This window comes from Tiliqua scincoides, chromosome 1 (assembly GCF_035046505.1).
Source record: "Tiliqua scincoides isolate rTilSci1 chromosome 1, rTilSci1.hap2, whole genome shotgun sequence".
Lineage (NCBI taxonomy): Eukaryota > Metazoa > Chordata > Lepidosauria > Squamata > Scincidae > Tiliqua > Tiliqua scincoides.
This window is the reverse complement of record NC_089821.1, coordinates 20355559-20376234: the sequence shown is the minus strand read 5'-3', so window position 1 is coordinate 20376234 and position 20676 is coordinate 20355559. Positions and strand designations below refer to the sequence as shown.

Below are 20676 nucleotides of genomic sequence, written 5' to 3'. Positions count from 1 at the left end.
CAGCAATACCTTGCACTTTGGTTTAGGAACCAGAGCATGGATGAAACTCAAAAATGGATGAACGTCAAAGCATAGCCTTGTTTAGCTTGCAAATGTATTTATTTGCAAAAAAACATAAATAACTGGCTATATAATACATGCAAATGCATGTGAAACCAATATAAACTGAAATAAAATAAAAAATAAATATAACATCAATGAACATCATGGAAGGTTGGATGTAACTGAACAAAAGAGGAAAGCACATGGACAAAATTTACAATGTGGTTATAACTGAAAATGGCTGAAAGACTAAGGGCGCAATCCTAATCAACTTTCGAGCACTGACTTAGCTGCAATGCAGCCCCAAGGTAAGGTACCAAATATGTTCTTACCTTGAGGAGGCCCCCTTGACTGCCTCCCCACTGCAGGATGCAGTGCATGCCACATTGGCACAGCTATGTCAGTGCTAGAAAGTTGATTAGGATTGTGCCCTAACGCAATGAAAGTCAAAGTACTGCTGTACAGTATTGTCAGAATATGCATTTTCAACAACCCAGGTCACACATTTAAATGCAACCAATTGGTTCTTTCTGATCACACTGAATGCTTGACCGTGGTCAGAAATTAATTTCAAATTTGGTGTACATTAACTAGTTTGAAAGCTCCAATTCCAAAAATAGATCTTCTGAGTATCTGAGAAAACGAATGGGACTTGGCCATCATGTATTGGACACTAACCTCAGTAAGGCTCTAAGTTTCTACCTTGAGCTGCTAAAATGCATTACTATGTTAGATTGCCATTTTTTTTCTTGACTGAGACTGTGTCTCCATCATATTCTATTTTGGACACATTTAAAAACACTCAATACTGTATTATAATTAAAAATCCTATAATTAAAATTTATAATTAAAACGTAGGCTTGTAATCTAGAACAAGCAGGCCACTGACTACAAAATCATAGGTAGGCATATTGGCTCATCAGAAAAAAGAAATCCCACTGTCAACAATAGAGTAATGCTTTATGTAGAGTTAACCACAAATAACACACTGTGAGCTTTTAAGTTCTTCAAAATTCCTTGCCACACAGATGATGAGCAGAAGGACAGGGGGTTAGGGTGGGGAAGAGGTACACTGTGAGAGACCTAACAGTCTGCAGTTAGAGTTTAGAGTTTACAAAGATGGAGTTATGGGAATTTTTGAATGAGGAAGAGGAGGATGCAGTGGGTGGGGCACCGCAGTGGGTGATGCACCACTGCCCTGCCCCCACTGGATTTTCAGCTATACCCTTTGATAGAATGGAGGTGTTTCAACACAATTTGTTTCAATGCATTCTGCATGAAATCACACATTGAATGATATATAACATGATGGTATTATTCAAAACTAACAAAATTTTCAAAAATTTTTGGCCAGTAGTGGCGTCACACCCCCTGTGTGTGTCACCCAGTGTGGCCTGCACCCCCTAGCAACATCACTGCTAAGTAGTCCTGTGTGGGTAGTGAAACTATCACACACTTCGGAGGCTGATAGGAGTCTGCAACCTTCCCCAAAATTTACAAACTGTAAATCATCAGGGCCCATAGAACATATCCTTCTCCCTTAGCCTTCTGCTTACCACCTGCCCAAAGAAGAATTTTGTAGAATCAAAAACTTGCTGTTTCATACTTTTGGTTGGTCCTGAATGCTAAATAAAGCATTATTCTACTCTGGGATACAATAAACTACTATATGACAGGCAAAAATTAAATAGGTCCATATCTTCAGTGTCAGCATCTCTTCCAGCACACAAATTCTGTTAAGAAAAAAAGTAGCAATCTCCATTATTCCCTTCCCACCCCCAGCATCATCATCCTGTTCTTTTGGTCAAATTTTCCCTTCTCAAATCTTTGAATGGCACACATGAAGAAACTGCCCAGTTCTGTGTTGGTTCCAAGAAAAATTTACTTGTGGCTAAGTGTGCTTTGGACTGCAGCATTATTATTATTAATGTAGATTACTTCCTTTAACTGTCCTGTCATAGTCACAGGATGGTTAAGAGGGCCTTTCCCCTTACAAGTCAAGGGACATTTTAATAATCTGTTTTAGGGACTATGAGTACAGAACATGTGGTAGGTCTTTCTTCCAGATTAGGCAGTGTCAAGTGAATGAGTAAAACGATGTCGTTTCTCAAACTGTGGGTAGGGACCTATTTGGTGGGTCGCGACTCGATTTCTGGTGGGTCCCACAGAGCCTCCAGTGAAAGCACAGGTGATGGAAAGTTCAGATAACCAATAGTCTCAAGCCCTGAGGTTTTTCAAAAATCAGATAGCTGCTCACTGCTCTTCAAACAGCTCAGCTCCTGCAGTTTGCAAACTTGTGTAAATACAGGGAGATAAATGTTCTGAGCATCTTTATTCTGGTGTTTTTCTTTCAAAGCCCGTCTATGACAGGTAGCGGGGGCAGGCGAAAACTGGGTCACATAACTGAAGCCCCTGCAGCCTGGAGGCTGTTCATCAGAGATGCCTCATTACAAGAAATGGATTGGGTTTTGTTTTGATTTTTTTGCAAATAATGATAAACAAAATATTACTTGTATTGGCAACCTTCAGTCTCGAAAGACTATGGTATCGCGCTCTGAAAGGTGGTTCTGACACAGCGTCTAGTGTGGCTGAAAAGGCCAATCCGGGAGTGACAATCCCTTCCACACCGGGAGCAAGTGCAGTCTGTCCCTGGTCTGTCTCCCTGGCTATGGGCCTTCCTTCTTTGCCTCTTTGCCTCAGACTGTTGGCAAAGTGTCTCTTCAAACTGGGAAAGGCCATGCTGCACAGCCTGCCTCCAAGCGGGCCGCTCAGAGGCCAGGGTTTCCCACTTGTTGAGGTCCATCCCTAAGGCCTTCAGATCCCTCTTGCAGATGTCCTTGTATCGCAGGTGTGGTCTACCTGTAGGGCGCTTTCCTTGCACGAGTTCTCCATAGAGGAGATTCTTTGGGATCCGGCTATCATCCATTCTCACGACATGACCAAGCCAACGCAGGCGTCTCTGTTTCAGCAGTGAATACATGCTAGGGATTCCAGCACGTTCCAGGACTGTGTTGTTTGGAACTTTGTCCTGCCAGGTGATGCCGAGGATGCGTCGGAGGCACCGCATGTGGAAAGCGCTCAGTTTCCTCTCCTGTTGTGAGCGAAGAGTCCATGACTCGCTGCAGTACAGAAGTGTAATCAGGACGCAAGCTCTGTAGACCTGGATCTTGGTATGTTCCGTCAGCTTCTTGTTGGACCAGACTCTCTTTGTGAGTCTGGAAAACGTGGTAGCTGCTTTACCGATGCGCTTGTTTAGCTCGGTATCGAGAGAAAGAGTGTCGGAGATCGTTGAGCCAAGGTACACAAAGTCATGGACAACCTCCAGTTCATGCTCAGAGATTGTAATGCAGGGAGGTGAGTCCACATCCTGAACCATGACCTGTGTTTTCTTCAGGCTGATTGTCAGTCCAAAATCTTGGCAGGCTTTGCTAAAACGATCCATGAGCTGCTGGAGATCTTTGGCAGAGTGGGTAGTGACAGCTGCATCGTCGGCAAAGAGGAAGTCACGCAGACATTTCAGCTGGACTTTGGATTTTGCTCTCAGTCTGGAGAGGTTGAAGAGCTTTCCGTCTGATCTGGTCCGGAGATAGATGCCTTCTGTTGCAGTTCCAAAGGCCTGCTTCAGCAGGACAGCGAAGAAAATCCCAAACAAGGTTGGTGCAAGAACACAGCCCTGCTTCACTCCGCTTTGGATGTCAAAAGGGTCTGATGTGGAGCCATCGAAGACAACAGTGCCCTTCATGTCCTTGTGGAAAGATCTGATGATGCTGAGGAGCCTGGGTGGACATCCAATCTTGGGGAGAATCTTGAAGAGGCCGTCTCTGCTGACCAGGTCGAAAGCCTTCGTGAGATCTATGAAGGCTATAAAGAGTGGCTGTCGTTGTTCCCTGCATTTCTCCTGCAGTTGTCTAAGGGAGAATACCATATCAGTGGTGGACCTGTTGGCTCGGAATCCACACTGCGATTCTGGATAGACGCTCTCTGCAAGTACCTGGAGCCTCTTTAGTACAACTCGGGCAAACAGCTTTCCTACAACGCTAAGGAGAGAGATGCCGCGGTAGTTGTTGCAGTCACCCCTGTCACCTTTGTTCTTGTACAGCGTGATGATGTTTGCATCCCTCATGTCTTGAGGTACTCCACCTTCTCTCCAGCAGAGACAGAGGATTTCATGCAGCTCGGTGACGATGATCTCTTTGCAGCATTTTAGGACTTCAGCAGGGATGCTGTCTTTTCCAGGTGCCTTGCCAAAGGCAAGGGAGTCCAGGGCCACGTGAAGTTCTTCTAGGGTTGGTTCACTGTCAAGCTCTTCCAGCACAGGCAGGCACTCAATGTTGTTCAGTGCTTCTTCGGTGACTACATTTTCTCTGGAATATAGCTCAGAGTAGTGCTGCACCCAGCGTTCCATCTGCTGCGCCCGATCCTGGATGACCTCGCCTGTGGCAGACTTCAGAGGGGCAATTTTCCTCTGTGTTGGACCTAGGGCCTGCTTGATACCATCATACATCCCCTTGATGTTGCCAGTGTCAGCTGCTATCTGTATCTCGGAACAGAGCTGGAGCCAGTAGTCGTTAGCACATCTCCTGGCAGTCTGTTGGACTTTGCTGCGAGCAGTTCGGAGGACCTGCAGGTTGCGCTCACTGGGACAGGCCTTGTATGCTGCTTGAGCTTGTAATTACTTGTAAATAAATAAATAAATAAAACTATCATTTCTTTCAAGATCACTTTTTTAAAAAGTCTCGTAAAGCTAGGTGGGTCCCAATAGGGTGTCATTTTAAAAAGTGGGTCCCAGTGCTAAAAAGTTTGAGAACCACTGATGAGAACCACTGATGAGAAAAGTTTGAGAATACACAGTACAGTGCAGGGTGGGGCAAAATATCCCTCCAGCAAGCATCATTATGGCAAAAACTTCTGTTCCTCTCTCAACCAGAGAGGAGAACCAGAAGATGAGAGCAGAACCAGGCAGGAGCTGGATTTGGTACATTGTTGATTCTTTATTGCCAGGTCTTCCCTCCACACTTTCTTATGGATTAGCAACTCTTTGTTCTGTCTTGCAACAATTGTCCATAATGCAGCCTGAGGACTGGGCTGTTGGGACACCTCTGGGCTGGGATTCCCATTCCCTAAACACCAACATGCATCTCAGCAGCTGCAATCTGGCTCCAGAGAGGCTCCACTTACAGGACCTCCCCTGCAGCAGCTCCAGGGACATAGCTTGCAAGGTAAACAGACATGTAAGGCTGCAATCCTATGCACACTTACCTGGAAGTAAGTCCCATTGAACTTGATAAGACTTACTTCTGAGCAGACATGCACAGGATCAGGCTGAAAGGTTGGAGACACATCTATAGAATAAGCTGAACTTCCTGCAGCCCAATCCTATGCATGTCAACTTAGAAATAAAGTTCCATTGGGTTCAATGAGATTTACTCAATGAGATTCGTCCTCCAGACCAGAAAACGGAAGGGGACCTTGAAATGAGGAAACAGATCAGGGAGGTGACTAGGAGGGACAGGGTTGTAATCATGGGGGACTTCAATTATCCTCATATTGACTGGGTCAATTTGTGTTCTGGTCCAGAAGTGTCTGTGAGGAGCTCCAGAAGGATCTCTCCAAACTGGCAGAATGGGCAGCAAAATGGCAGATGTGTTTCAATGTAAGTAAGTGTAAAGTCATGCACATTGGGGCAAAAAATCAAAACTTCACATATAGGCTGATGGGTTCTGAGCTGTCTGTGACAGATCAGGAGAGAGATCTTGGGGTGGTGGAGGACAGATCGATGAAAGTGTCGACCCAATGTGCGGTGGCAGTAAAGAAGGCCAATTCTATGCTTGGGATCATTAGAAAAGGTATTCAGAATAAAACAGCTAATATTATAATGCCATTGTACAAATCTATGGTAAGGCCACACCTGGAGTATTGTGTCCAGTTCTGGTCGCCACATCTCAAAAAGGATATAGTGCTAATGGAAAAGGTGCAAAAGAGAGCAACTAAGATGATTACTGGGATGGGGCACCTTCCTTATGAGGAAAGGCTATGGCGTTTGGGCCTCTTCAGCCTAGAAAAGAGGCGCCTGAGGGGGGACATGATTGAGACATACAAAATTATACATGGGAAGGATAAAGTGGATAGAGAGATGCTCTTTACACTCTCACATAATACCAGAACCAGGGGACATCCACTAAAATTGAGTTTTGGGGAGTTAGGACAGACAAAAGAAAATATTTCTTTACTCAGCATGTGGTTGGTCTGTGGAACTCCTTGCCACAGGTTGTGGTGATGGCATCTGGCCTGGATGCCTTTAAAAGGGGATTGGACAAATTTCTGGAGGAAAAATCCATTATGGGGTACAAGCCATGATGTGTATGTGCAACCTCCTGATTTTAGAAATGGGCTATGTCTGATGCAAGAGAGGGCACCAGGATGCAGGTCTCTTGTTGTCTGGTGTGCTCCCTGGGGCATTTGGTGGGCCACTGTGAGATACAGGAAGCTGGACTAGATGGGCCTATGGCCTGATCCAGTGGGGCTGTTCTTATGTAGATTTACTCTCAAGAAAGGGTGGATAGGATTGTAGCCTGAGAGCAGAATCCTATGCATGTCTACTCAGAAGTAAGTGCCATTAGAGTCAAAGGGGCTTACTCCCAGGTAAGTGTGGATAGGGTTGCAGCCTGAGAGTTCAATTCTCTGCATGTCTACTCAGAAGTAAGTCCCATTATAGTCAATGGAGCTTACTCTCAGGAAATTGTGGATGACATTGTAGCCTAAGTTCCACTGACTTTCAAGCAAGTCTGTATCTGGTCAGGCTGCTAGATGCAGGACCACTGGATCTCTCCTTCTTGCAGAGCAGTACTAGGAGTGCTTACTCACAAGTAAGCCCCACTCTTTTCAGTGGGGCTTACTCCCAGGGAGGTGTGCACAGAATCACACAAGCCAGTATGAAATATGCACTACAACCCACGTGCCAATGAATGCACCCAGCCAAAGAAACCTACTCTGATATGCACAAGAACTTTTAATACAGCCAGCATTGGAGGATCGAACGCTGAAGTTGCCGTACAGTATGGCGGCGCCCTTCCTCACCGGAAGCTCCTACATGGTGCCTGTACGTAATGTTCATCCCCCAGCACTCTCAAGAGCCTGGAAGTGTTCGTGGCAAGTAAGCTCCGGAGAGCGCGCAGACTGCGAAGAGGGAGTTCCTTGATCATACGCACAGCACGTTGCTGAAGCAGGTAATGCAGTGCTCAGATGTCTGCATGTTGTTGGTGGCTCTGGGTTTATGGGTGGATGTGGGGTTCTGGGGAATGAGGAAGGTGCACTTCTCTTCGGAGGAGATTGGAGGAGGGAGGAAGTGTTGGGTTTCTTTGTTGCTGGGTGTTTTGCTTTCCTTGGGACTGAAGTCATAATGTTGCTCAACACTTGGTGGAGCTCCTTGATTCAGTCTTCTTGCAATCCTGTTGCTAATGTAAAACTGTCCAATACAAAAAAAGGGGGGCTTTAGAGCAGTGTTCTTCAGCCAGGGAGTTGGGGCCCCAGAGGGGGTTGTGAACCCTCAGCTGTGGGGTCATGGCAACTTATGGGAACCAAAGGCTGAGGACCACTGGACTAGGGCACCACCAGGTAGAGGGAGAGGCACCTGGTGTACCTCTCTTTACCAGGGAGGCGGGGGAGGGAGCACCTTCAGGTACCAGGAGATTGTGCCCCAGTCCTGCTCAGGTTCTTAGCAATTGTGCTGAAATAGCTTTCACTGGTACCAGGCTTCAGAGTCACTTTTTCTGCTCTCTCTAATAAGAATATTTGGTTACAGTGAAAAGTGCTGGAAGCACATATTGGGCAGTGATGGGAGTGGGTGGATGGGGTCCTGGGAAGGGGATGGGATCAACAGTGGGGTCCCACAATCTAATATATAGGGGTCTTGGCACAGAAAAGGTTAAAGACTACTGGACTAGAGCACCAACAGGTAGAGGGGGAGGCACCTGCTGTACTCCTTCAGGAGATTGTGCCCCAGGCCTGCTCAGGTTCTTAGCAGTTGTGCTGAAATAGCTGTCGATGGTGCCATGAAGCTTGGCTTTTCCTGCTTTTCTTTAATAAGACTATTTGGTTACAATGAACAGTGCTGGGAGTGCATTCCTTATGCATGGGAAGTGGGCAGCGATGGGGGTGGGTGGAAGAGATCCTGGGAAGGGAATGGGATCAATGATGTGGTCCCTCAGTATCCTACTTATATAGGGGTTGTGGCACAAAAAAGGTTAAAGAACACTGACTGGACTAGAGCACCATCAGGTAAAGGGGGAGGCACCTGCTGTAGTCCTTCAGGTACCAGGAGATTGTGTCCCAGTCCTGCTCAGGTTCTTAGCAATTGTGCTGAAATAGCTTTCACTGGTGCCAGGCTTCAGGGTCACTTTTTCTGCCCTCTCTGATGAGAATATTTGGTTACAGTGAACAGTTCTGGAAGCACATATTGGGTGTGAGGATTGGGCAGCGATGGGGGTGGGTGGATGGGGTCCCGGGATGGGATCAACAGTGGGGTCTCACAAGGCTGTGTTCTTTTTTTTAAGTTTCTAATGCTAGAGAACTTTTTTTTATTTTTTTAGTTCTTAGCATGCTAGGGGCACATTCTTTCTTTAGAGTCTAGCATGCTAGCCACACTCGAATTTTTCTTTGTGAGCTTGGACCTAGAAAAGATGGCTGCCTGCATTTAGCAATGTTATCTTATGACTCTGCTCCAAGGAAACAACTGGTCGCAGCAATTTTGTATGGCAAGTAGGGGAGACCGTGGAGGATGGGGCTTTGAACTTGCACAAAAGGAGCCATCCATTCTGGAGATTGTAAAGCAGTATACAGAGGTAAATAATGCAAAGGTACCTTTATTGACCAGAGGCGATGATTAAATGTTGCACAAACACCCCAAAGTACACTCAGCGATATTCTGTTTTCAAATAAATTGCTCTTGCAACATGCTAACACAGTGGTTCTCACGCATTTAGCACCAGGACCCACTTTTTAGAATGAGAATCTGTCGGGACCCACCAGAAGTGATGTCATGACCGGAAGTGACATCAGCAAGCAGGAAAAACTTTGACAATCCTAGGCTGCAATCTTTCCCACATTTACCCAGGAGTAAGTCTCATTTACAATCATTGTTAAAATGTATTGTATTTTGTATACAATTGTATACTTGCATTGTATAGTAGCCTGTTAAAAGTACAGGTCTGTAACATTTCCTCATATGCAGTCACATACCATGGTAGCGTCAAGTGTAATATATTAAAAATAAAATATTGAAATGAATGGGGACCCACCTGAAATTGGCTCGCGACCCACCTAGTGGGTCCCAACCCACAGTTTGAGAAACACTGTGCTAACAGATGCTAGAAATGTCACTTCCATCTATTTCCCTAGCTAAAAAAAAAGAACACAACCAAAGTCTCACTGACTTTAATAGATACTTATTCCCAGCAGTCTTTTTTACCTGAGTCTCATTGAATACACTGCATCTTTCTTTTGAATAAACTCTGGTAAGATTAGGCTATTAGTGCATGGCACAAAAAGGAAAAATTACCTATCCCACTTTAAATCAGGCTAGTTTGTAGATATAGCTCAGTTCATGTGAGCCCATAAGCCACTGCTACAACATGGTACATTTCCTGACTAAGGTCTAAATTGTATTTTGACTGAACAGCTAGAGTTTTTCAGCTCTTGTACGTCTCAGTTATATATTCAACTGAAATCGAATAAGTTAATAGGAAAACTCATCTATTTTATACTTGTTCCAATAATATTCTTTGCAGATTTCAAGACTACACATAATGTCATTTTTGAGCCTGTGAAATAGTAAAGGGAATGAAAAATGCCCAGACAAACAACAGTCACTGTTGTTGTGACCACCCTATTGGGTGTTGCAGTTGGAGGTCTGGTCTTTTGGAGAGTCATCCGCCGTTGGAAAAACAAAAGTTCTGTTGCACATAACCAAGCAGGAGCTACAAAGGAAAAAGAACAGAATGACCATTCAGAGGAGAAATTTCTTTCCTTCGTCTCACCTCCCACAATCCCCTGGTTGGAAAAGATTCTTGGTGCGGAAGTAGTGATCATATCGGAGGCAAGCAAATGGAATGAAGTGGAACCCTTGCTAAAGAAGGAGTTGGAACGTGGTCCAGTCCTTGGAATTGACTGTGAGTGGGTAAGTCTTAAATCATGAATAGAAGGGCAGTTCTCCTAACATCTAAAGCAGAAACAAATGAAGAATGGGGTTTTTTTAAAACTACTTGTTATGCTAAGAGTAAGGGCTGGCCTACATCTATTCATTCCATTTCTATCCTGTTCTATTGCATAGACACAGAGTGGCTTACTTGTTTTTCTACATGTAATTGCTGTTGTAAACCACTTTCATGTTGCAAATTTACTTCCTCTGCATTGAATGTGACTTGCAATAAAGATCATCACTTGCCATTTATTTGAATTTTAAATTCTGTTCCTTCTGCCATGAAGGCCACAGGGAACTTTTGGTGGTCCAGTCACTTCTCTTTTCATAACTGTTTTCTTCCATCTTTTTTGTGGCATATATTTTGGCTAGCAATTAACCCTTCCTTGCTTTGATCTCCAGGTCTCAGTAGACGGGAAGAAGTCCAAGCCTGTTTCTCTCTTGCAAATGGCCACCTCAAGTGGCCTTTGCGTTCTTCTTCGCTTACCCAGGCTGACTGGCGGGGGACAGATTCTTCCAAAGACTCTGCTAGATGTTCTTGCAGATGGAAGCATTCTAAAAGTTGGGGTTGGCTGTTGGGAGGATGCCTGCAAATTACTTCATGACTATGGCTTAGCAGTCAAAGGCAGCGTGGACCTCCGGTATTTGGCTATGAGACAGAGGTGTGTATTTTTTTGCAACGAAGTTGTTTGCTTTGGGGGAGCATAACTGTTTCAATGTTCAAAAGAAGTTGATTGCCATAAAACAGTGCTTCCCAACCTTTAGGATCCTGCAGACCATTGAGACAAAAATTGGAATAGTTGTGGACCACATGTAGCTGTGGGTGGCCTGGCCTCCACCCTCTCTGGTGATCTGTTTCCCAAGTGCTCTCCTACAGACTATCAGAGAGGACAGAGACTGGACTGCCCAAAGCCACAGCTAACACTTAAGTAGTTGCGGCTGCATGGGAGATAGATCACTTCCAGTGTCTTGCCAAGCAAGCAAAGGTGACTTTTTTCTCTGAGACCTCGCAGACCACTTCTTAGGGTCTCACGGACCACCCGAGCGCTTGGGTCCACAGACCACAGGTTGGGAACCAGTGCCATAGAAGGATGCAAGCATGGCTTTGTGTTCTCTAGGTCGATATAAGGTAAGTATAGGAATGTTGCAATCTTTCTGTTGTTAATTTCATTTTTGTCTGATTTATACCTTTGTTACCAATGGTGTATTCCTGTTTTGAATCGAGCAATTGCACACGTTCAGTGGCTTCAAGGAGAAGTTAACTTTTGAGATCTCAATGTTTAGTTCTCTAAATTAAGCACTGTTCTGTACATAGATGGTACTTTCCTGTAGAAATCTCAAAAATCTACACTTATATTCCCTGCTAACCAAGCAAAGAGGCACCTTTTTGAAGGGGTGATTTCTCTTATATTTAGCAGGGAGAAAGCACTACCCTTGTACATCTTAGGAAAGCATCTTTTCCATGTGTATCCCTTGTGTCTTTTCTAGACCGTGAGCCCCTTTTGGGATAGGGATAGAACTGTGTTAAAAAAATTTTAATGTATGGTAAATTGCTTTCTGAATTTTTGTTTTGTTTTGTTGAAAAACAGTATATAAATAATATCTTCTGAAGTTCTTTTTGTTTGGATAGATAAGAATAACTCTTCATTTTATTTTCCGTTTACAAAACCTAAAGTAAGACTCTTCCTCAAAACGGGCTCAGCCTAAAATCTCTGGCTGAGAGGATCCTGAATTGCCCACTTGATAAGTCTCTTCACCTGTGCTGCAGCAATTGGGAGGCAGAAAAACTGTCCCAGGAACAGGTTTGTTGTTTTGTTTGCACTGTAGTAGTCAGCCTTGTAGCTCAGTTTCCAGCTCCTTCATTTTGACTGTGGATACTCTCCATGGCTCAGTTTTCTCATTGGGCAAAAGGAGAGCAAGGGTTTGCAAAGTAACTGAATGCCTCTGAGCAAAAAAGAAGCACCTGTCTGGGGGCTGTATTGTACAAGGATCTGGGTATGTAAATGCTGAGAAACAGACATATAAAATGATGTCATATTATAAGATATAAATGGAGGGGGTGGGTCAGGAGTTGCTGGGACTCTGTTTGTGAGTAGCCCCAGAAATCTGTCTTGCTTTCGTACTGTAGTTTTTTTTAAATTGGCACTGCCATTGTCTTTGTGCCATTTCTAAATGCAGTAAGGGCCTGGTTTCCATATCCTATTCATTGTGGTTCTTTTCATGCTTGGGAATGTTAATCTTGGCTCCATGCAAGCATCATGTATCTATTTGTACAATCCCACCATTGTGCATAGCACTTTACAAAGTGACAGGTCCCTGTCCTGAGGGGCTTACAATCTAAATTTCAACATGAGAGAGAATAGAGTAGGGGGCAAATGGAGGCAAGGACAAACAGAGAAGAATGTGTCTTTCAGTTAGACAGATTTATCTTTGATTACATCAGATATGGGTATGAGGGAATTGACCTGAAATCTTCAAAGAAATGATGGAGTTTGAGGAAGAGTTTAAAGGAAGTAAGAAAGGTGTCATCACAGTGGTCACTGCAGACATATGGAGTGGTAAGGGAGTGCTGCTTCAGTAGCAAAATATAATGTGCTGCTCTTTGTCCCCAGATTGCATATGCTGCCAGGGATGCCCAGGTGTCAGTAGCTTTATTCCTCCATCTGCTGAAAGTGCCCTTCCTCTCTCAGGGAAGTGAAAATACTCTTCCCAGTTGGGACAAAGTCCTGAAGAAGTGTCAGGGCTTGGTGGATGTGCCTTTCAAAGGCAGAAACAGTAGTAGCCTTGGAAATTATGAGCAGACAGAAGGAGACCAACAGCAAAAAACCCCAACTCTGAAGTCGCCAACTCATGGACAGTCCCCAGTCAACCAGCAAGCGAAGGATCCTCGGAAGCACAAGCGAAAGCCCCTGGGCGTTGGGTATTCTGCAAGGTACCTGTATGCAACTTTTTGTATCATCATTGGTTGCTTCGAAAGGTCTTCCTTTCAGCCTGCCTTCAACAATTTGCCCTTGCCTTCTCTAGGGATCCTCATCAGAGATGCAAGTCTAGCTGTTGTAGTGAAAAATGGAGTAGCCACCCCACATTTGAGAGGCTATTGTCCTCCCCATAGGCAAAGTTCATTACTGAGGAGAGTGGAAGAGCCTGCCTTTCTGCGAGGCATCAAACGTGAGCTGCTCCAGCCATAAATGATCAGATATGCCTCTGTAGTCTTTATCAAAGCATTTGCATGAGTTGCTCATTCTGTTAAGCACTGTATAAAAAATAAAATACTCTCTAACTAGACTTGCATTCTAATAAACACAAGTGTAAGGAAGAAGGGGAGGGGAGAGTAAATAAGCATATTCAGGTATACCACCAGGGTGGTGTGATGTTTCAGGAGTTGGTCTTAGACCTGGAAGATGCAAGTTCAAATCCCCGCTCACCCATGAAGTTTCCTGGGTGACCGTGGGCCAGTTGCGATCTCTCAGCATCACCTACCTCCCAGGGTTGTTGTGAGGTCAAAAGGAGGGGAGGAATCGCATACACTACCCTGAGCTCCTTGGAGGAAGAACGGTATAAAAATGTGGAAAACTAATAATGTTAAAGTTGCATAGTGACCTTGTGGGCAACTGTTACCCTGCACAAGCCTGATCTTGTTTGATCTTGAAAGCTAAGCAGGGTCAGGCCTGGTTAGTACTTGGATGGGAGACCGCCTATGAATACTGGGTGCTGTAGGCTTATACCATAGTCTTTCGAGACTGAAGGTTGCCAACCAAACCAGTGACCTTGTAGAATAGCTACTGATGGAGACAGCAGAGAGGCTTGTTGTTCTATTGCATTTTCCAATGCCTGCCAGGTAGAAAGACCACTGATGAAAATAGTATCAGGATGGGAGTAGCTAAACAGCAATTGGTCCTAGTCAACTGTTGTTTGCGTCACCTCTTTCTTTAATGGCTGCCAGGTGGAATGTTGTCACACAGTTAGATTTGCTGAGTACCCACCATTCGGTATCCCTAGAGGTCTGCAAATTTTGGGTGGCCTTGGCAAATTTATGGTTGCTAGAGCCCTTCCCTTCCCCCTGAGTTGGGAGAAGAGCAGCAGCTAGTCTCTATTCTGCTGAGCTTTGGGAGTGCTTGGGGTGCCTGTGAAGTACAGTGTGAGTTCATCCCTTCTTCAGCTCAGGAGGAGGAAAAAAATTAAAGTTGTGAACCAGGTATTTGCTTGAAGCAGCCTGGTGGTGGTGGTTTTTATTTAATCATATGGCAAAATGCTACATCATCATACAGAATACATGTATAAAACACAAACAAGCAACAAATTATTAAAACATGGTGAATAAAATTACATTATATAGGAGCAGTTACTAAGTGACTAGACCTATGGCTAAATATCTAAGGGCCCAATCCTATCCAACTTTTCAGCACCAGTGTAGCAGCAATGCAGCCCCAAGGTAAGGGAACAAATATTTCCATAACTTGAGGAGGCCTCTGTGACTACCTCCCCACCACAGGACGTAGTGCGCACCCCACTGGCACGGTTGCACCGGCACTGGAAAATCGGATAGGATTGGGCCCTAAATCATTTAACCATTGGACAGCAGTATCTGTAAATTGATGTAGTTCCTGCAGGGAACCAGAATACCTTCTAAGGGGGCATTTGATTGCAGTGTGATGTAAGGTTTGCTTGCGTAGCATTCCCACAGTCACAATTAGGATTATCAACCAACCTCCATTTGTATTTCCAATACTGGCACCTGCCATGGTTAGTACAAATCCATTTAAGTGCTGTCTAGTTCCACCTCGGAAAATCAAAACCATAGGGACATTGTGCTGGATCAGGCAGTAGATTAAACAGATCTGGGTTGGATGTTGCCCACTCCTGACGTCTTACTGTGTCAATGTCAAAATCTTCGCTGACTAATTGCTGTCCAAATTTCCGGGATTTAAGCCTGTATATTTGATCATGACAATCCTCCTATATAGATAATAGTCGGTTTGCCTTGCATTTCTGCCACTCCTTTTTTTAAGGCTAGTTCTCTTCAAAGATGTGGAGGTGGTATTTTAGATAATACTTGTAGCCAGTCAGAGGGTGTTGATTTGATGGTTCCTGATATTAACCTCAAGCCTCTGTGATGCCCATTTATTTTCCCAGGAAATCTCCTCTGTATGACAATTGCTTCTTACATGCACCAGACGGCCAGCCTCTGTGCACTTGTGATCGCAAGAAGGCTCAGTGGTACCTTGACAAGGGCATTGGAGGTTTGTAAGTCTTGTTCTTCTGCTAGTCTTAGCGCCTCTATCTTTTCCTTTTGTGTGTGAGTGCTGTGTGTGTATGCTAGTGAAGCTGGAGTACATTGCACTGCTTTGGTTTGGGATTTCCCCCTCTTGCTGTTGTACTATTGACTTCACAATAAAAGTTATTTGTTGTTGCACTTTTACTCTTGCCTCTCTCTTCTTTGTATGCCAGTCCATTGGGTTGTGCCATTGGCCACTGCACCCCATCCCTACACATGCAAACATATTTCTCCTGTGTGCACATGTTATGCATGTTTTAAAGAGCACACCTGGTAACAACTAATACTGTCAATGTTGGCTTGGAAAATGAGCAAAACTCACCCTGTCTCTCGGTGCTTCCTAGGATTCAGGCTGATGCATTAATTTCTTTTTGCAACCCTTTAATTTATGCCCACATTCATCTTAGAATTCATCCTCTAGATGTTTAACAGTCTATTTTTTTCTTTGGCCATTCCAGAGTTGATGAGCACAGAACCATTTATCGTGAAGCTGCGGTTTGAACCTTCAGGGCGCCCTGAATCTCAGGTGGATTATTACTTGACAGTCAAAGAGAACCTGTGTGTTGTGTGTGGCAAAAGAGAGTCTTATATTCGGTGAGTTGTCCAATAACCCCCTAAGTATGCATTATCAGACAAAGCAAATGCTAGTGACTGAAATAACCTAAACCAGTGGTTCTCAAACTGGTGGGTTGTGACCCACCAGTGCAATAAGCCCTATCTCTGCCCCCTTAAGGAGTGGGGGGGATGGCAATGACACAATTGCCAGGATCACACCTTCTGAGGGGACAGAGTGGCTTTTGTTTTACTTGTCTGTACTGGCCTCCGGGGGGGGGGGGTGCAGGGAGCTGGAAGTGGGTTGCAATCACATTTTTTCAGTGTTCTGAAGTGCAGAGGGGTCTGTGGGGCTCCCTGCAGCCCCCCACCTTAACATATGAAGAAGTTCAAATTCACATGATAGAGGAAAACACATGGTGACACCTTTCAATTTGATAGGAGTGGTGACGCCTGGTTTCTGGCCAGCTATTCCTATGACATGGGTGAAAGATACCAACGAAGGCTGTTGTGCATATTGTCCTGAATTTAAACTTGAACTTAAGGGTGAAACTGGGTGGGAAGAGGGGAGGAACGGGGTGGGGAAGCTGAGGAAGGATCTGATGGTGATGGCATGAACTGGTTCCTGTCCTCTCCATGAGTAGTGTCTCCATCCTGTTTCTCTCCTCAGACTAGTGCCAGCTCATTAGCTGGCACAAGTCCAAGGAGATCCACTGCAGAGTGGGAGGTTTACAAGGGGTAAGGGGATTTAAATCCTGTTTTACCTCTGAAGCCTTCCGGTCCTTCCCCCCACCAGATAGTGCTCATTTTTGGCGCAACTGCACCAGCAGTCGGAGGGGGATATGATTGGGCTGTCAGTGTGACAAGATCGGTGTACAGAACAGGACTGCAACTTCTGAATTGTCTTCAATAAGCTGTTGCTCTAAGAACAGTTGGATTATTGGCAATGTGCAATGTGCAGGCTAATTTCTGCCAGTCAAGTTGCACAAGAACTGACCAGACCATTTGTTATTGTTAGGAACTCTAGCCCGAGTGTGTTTGACATAATGTCAACTTTCCATTCATTGAATTGCTGTAGGCTCAGTGGGACTTTCAGTTGACTGTTCCCTTACACTGCTGCTTCCTCAACAGAAAGAACATAGTGCCTCATGAGTACCGGAGACACTTCCCTGTCCAGATGAAGGACCACAACTCTCATGATGTGCTCCTCCTCTGCACTTCCTGTCATGCTATCTCAAATTACTATGACAACCATCTCAAGCAGCAGCTGGCTGAGGAGTTTGGTGCTCCCATTGGCTGTGAGGAGGGCGTCCGCCTGCTTGAAGATCCTGTCCGCAGGCAAGTCCGCTCCAGCGCGAGGGCTCTCTTGAATGCAGATAGCCTGCCTGATGCCAGGAGAGAGGAGCTCTTGAAGGTGATCAAGGACTACTTTGAAACTGTGACGGTTTCCCCAGAGATGCTGCAGGAAGCAGCTGGTTTAGAAACCAGGTATAGGCAAATAATTGTGATTTTTCTTCTGCAGACTGTGAAAAACTTTTGTAGACTGTGGACAACTCTGTGACTAGATTAAAGTAGTGATGAAGAATTTCAGACTTCAATACTATATATTTAAAAGATTTATATCCCACCTTTCCCATGCCAAAGCAAATGCCTATTAGGCCTGACCCTGAGGGAGAAGGGGTTGCTTTTACTCACACTGGGCTGCAGGATGTTGCAGGAGCTGCAGGGAGCCCTGCACAGTCTTCCTCAGGGCTCTTTGACGCTTGGAACATTATAAAAAAGCAAGAGCAAAGTACTCCTGGTTTCCAGGAGGTGCTTTGCAATCACTTGTTTTGGACGTTCCAAGCCCTGGGGAGCCCTGCAGAGGGCTGCGCGGGGCTCCCCATGCCTCCTGCAGCCCAGTGTGAGTACAAGCAACCCCCTCACCCCCTTTTAGCAATGCGATCCTGGGGATCGCATCGCTGCCCTTAACCCCCCCCCCCAGAAACTTACTTAGGGAGTAAATCTCCCTAAAAGTTTGAGAAACATTGCTCTAGATGATTGTTTACAACCACCTTGGTGTTTCTGTTCATTTGTCCCACCCTGAATTTTGCCAAGCCCCACCTTAGTCTTTCTGGGAAGTATCATGGGCAAAGCCTGGCTTGGAAGGGCTTCACTCACGGAAGAGTCTGCTCTGTAATGCAGGGTGTTTAGATAAAAAAGGGGAGAACAGGATCATCTGATTTCAAGATTTCAGAATTGTCTATTTTTCCCCCCTTCTCTTTGGTCTTCTACTATAACATCAGCTTTAGGAAACTAAAGCCATAATCCTAAGCACGCTTACTAGAGAATGAGCCCCACTGAACACAGTGGAATTTACTTCTGAGTCAACATTCATAGATTCGTGGTGTTGAGGTGGCAATTGTCCTTGTTTCCATCATCGAATTCTGGCCTGAGAAATGCTCCGAATTCTGTCAGAGAAGCTTTTGCCCCCTACAGAACTTTACTTCCTCTGCTTCCTTGTGCATAGGAGCCATGACTGTTACTTGCACCAATGCCATTTTGTAGTACAGACATGACTTTGGCTCTGTATTCCAAAATCTTATAATTATGCTATGGCACTGTACTGTAGCCAACGGTAATTTTAAAGTGTTCATGGATACAAGGCCAAAACCTGGACCTGTGGATGGCGTGGTATGCCATGAAATCCAGTACTTATCTGAGTTCTACTTTTTGTTTATGTCTTTCCAGGATTTCTAATGAGAGCTACATGCCACATGGCCTGAAAGTGGTGCAGTGTTTTGGCAAAGGAGGCCTCAGTTCCCTCATGCAGCTGGAGAGACGCTGGCGCCAGCACTTCTTGGATGTGATGCAGCCCAAGCATCTCCCAAAGCAGTGGTCTGTGGATCACAATCATGAGAAGCTGATCCAGAAATATGGGGAGGATCTCCAGGTTGAGCTCTCTTGAAGGTTAGCACTTCCAAAGGCATAATGAGGATGAATAGACTGCGAGAGGATGATGGATTTGGAAAGCAGGTCTCCTGTTTTCCATTGGACTCCCATGTTGGTGATACAAGATGCTGCTCAAGATTTCCTATTTTTTGGGAAAATGATCATCATTGTCAGTTTGACAAAGCTGTAGTGAAATTACATTTTTTCTTTAACTTTTAAATGAATTTTAATTGTAATTTGGATGGATAGTCTCTGCCTTTTTTGTTTTACGAAGAAGATGGTGGCCAGAGTTGGGAGGGACCTCCAGTGACATGAAGGCCATTGGGCTAGGGAGTAATGTTGTTGCTAAGTAACTGGCGTGCTCCCTCTGATCCCAGTTGCCATAAAGGGCTGCTACAGCCTTCTTTGCTTTACAGCTGTGGTATCAGAAAAGAATCCACACTGCGATTCTGGATAGACGCTCTCTGCAAGTACCTGGAGCCTCTTTAGTACAACTCGGGCAAACAGCTTTCCTACAACGCTAAGGAGAGAGATGCCGCGGTAGTTGTTGCAGTCACCCCTGTCACCTTTGTTCTTGTACAGCGTGATGATGTTTGCATCCCTCATGTCTTGAGGTACTCCACCTTCTCTCCAGCAGAGACAGAGGATTTCATGCAGCTCAGTGACGATGATCTCTTTGCAGCATTTTAGGACTTCAGCAGGGATGCTGTCTTTTCCAGGTGCCTTGCCAAAGGCAAGGGAGTCCAGGGCCACGTGAAGTTCTTCTAGGGTTGGTTCACTGTCAAGCTCTTCCAGCACAGGCAGGCACTCAATGTTGTTCAGTGCTTCTTCGGTGACTACATTTTCTCTGGAATATAGCTCAGAGTAGTGCTGCACCCAGCGTTCCATCTGCTGCGCCCGATCCTGGATGACCTCGCCTGTGGCAGACTTCAGAGGGGCAATTTTCTTCTGTGTTGGACCTAGGGCCTGCTTGATACCATCATACATCCCCTTGATGTTGCCCGTGTCAGCTGCTATCTGTATCTCGGAACAGAGCTGGAGCCAGTAGTCGTTAGCACATCTCCTGGCAGTCTGTTGGACTTTGCTGCGAGCAGTTCGGAGGACCTGCAGGTTGCGCTCACTGGGACAGACCTTGTATGCTGCTTGAGCTCTCCTCTTTTCCTCAATGACTGGTGTCAACTCCTCAGAGTGGGCTTCAAACCAGTCTGCCGCCTTGTTGGTCTTCTTGCCGAATATGGACAAGGCGGTGTTGTAAACGGTAATCTTGAAATGTTCCCATCTGCTGGATGCGTTTGCGTCGGCCGGGCCTGGAAGAGATTCCTCAAGCGCTTGTGCAAATTCCTCCACTTTTCTCTGATCCCGGGTCTTGCTGGTATCAATGCGAGGTCTTCCTTCGGCCCATAGCCAGGGAGACAGACCAGGGACAGACTGCACTTGCTCCCGGTGTGGAAGGGATTGTCACTCCCGGATTGGCCTTTTCAGCCACACTAGACGCTGTGCCAGAACCACCTTTCAGAGCGCGATACCATAGTCTTTCGAGACTGAAGGTTGCCAATACATCAGAAAAGAACCTTGCACACTGTATCTCTCAGGAAGAGATGATGGCAGACTGCAATGAGGTTGTGCAACATGGTGAGTTTGGTGCTCCCTTAGGCCTTCAGCTTTATCGCACTTTGCAGGT

At 45.3% G+C, this 20676-nt stretch overlaps 1 protein-coding gene across 2 annotated transcripts; it reads left to right on the top strand.

The window, feature by feature from the left end:
- The first annotated feature begins 7226 nt into the window (after positions 1-7226).
- Positions 7227-19615, top strand: EXD2 (exonuclease 3'-5' domain containing 2). Of its 2 annotated transcripts, none has more exons than XM_066635639.1 (10): positions 7227-7268; positions 8767-8882; positions 9828-10216; positions 10640-10899; positions 11913-12039; positions 12850-13169; positions 15371-15477; positions 15971-16106; positions 17196-17552; positions 18795-19615. In XM_066635639.1, the coding sequence occupies exons 3-10, from the start codon at positions 9887-9889 to the stop codon at positions 19009-19011; spliced, it is 1854 nt and encodes a 617-aa protein (XP_066491736.1). In that variant the 5' UTR covers positions 7227-7268; positions 8767-8882; positions 9828-9886; the 3' UTR covers positions 19012-19615. The 2 variants fall into 2 exon arrangements, with proteins under 2 accessions (XP_066491736.1, XP_066491726.1); XM_066635629.1 differs by lacking the exon at positions 8767-8882 and adding an exon at positions 9024-9156 and having other exon boundaries at positions 7229-7268.
- Positions 19616-20676: the final 1061 nt, after the last annotated feature.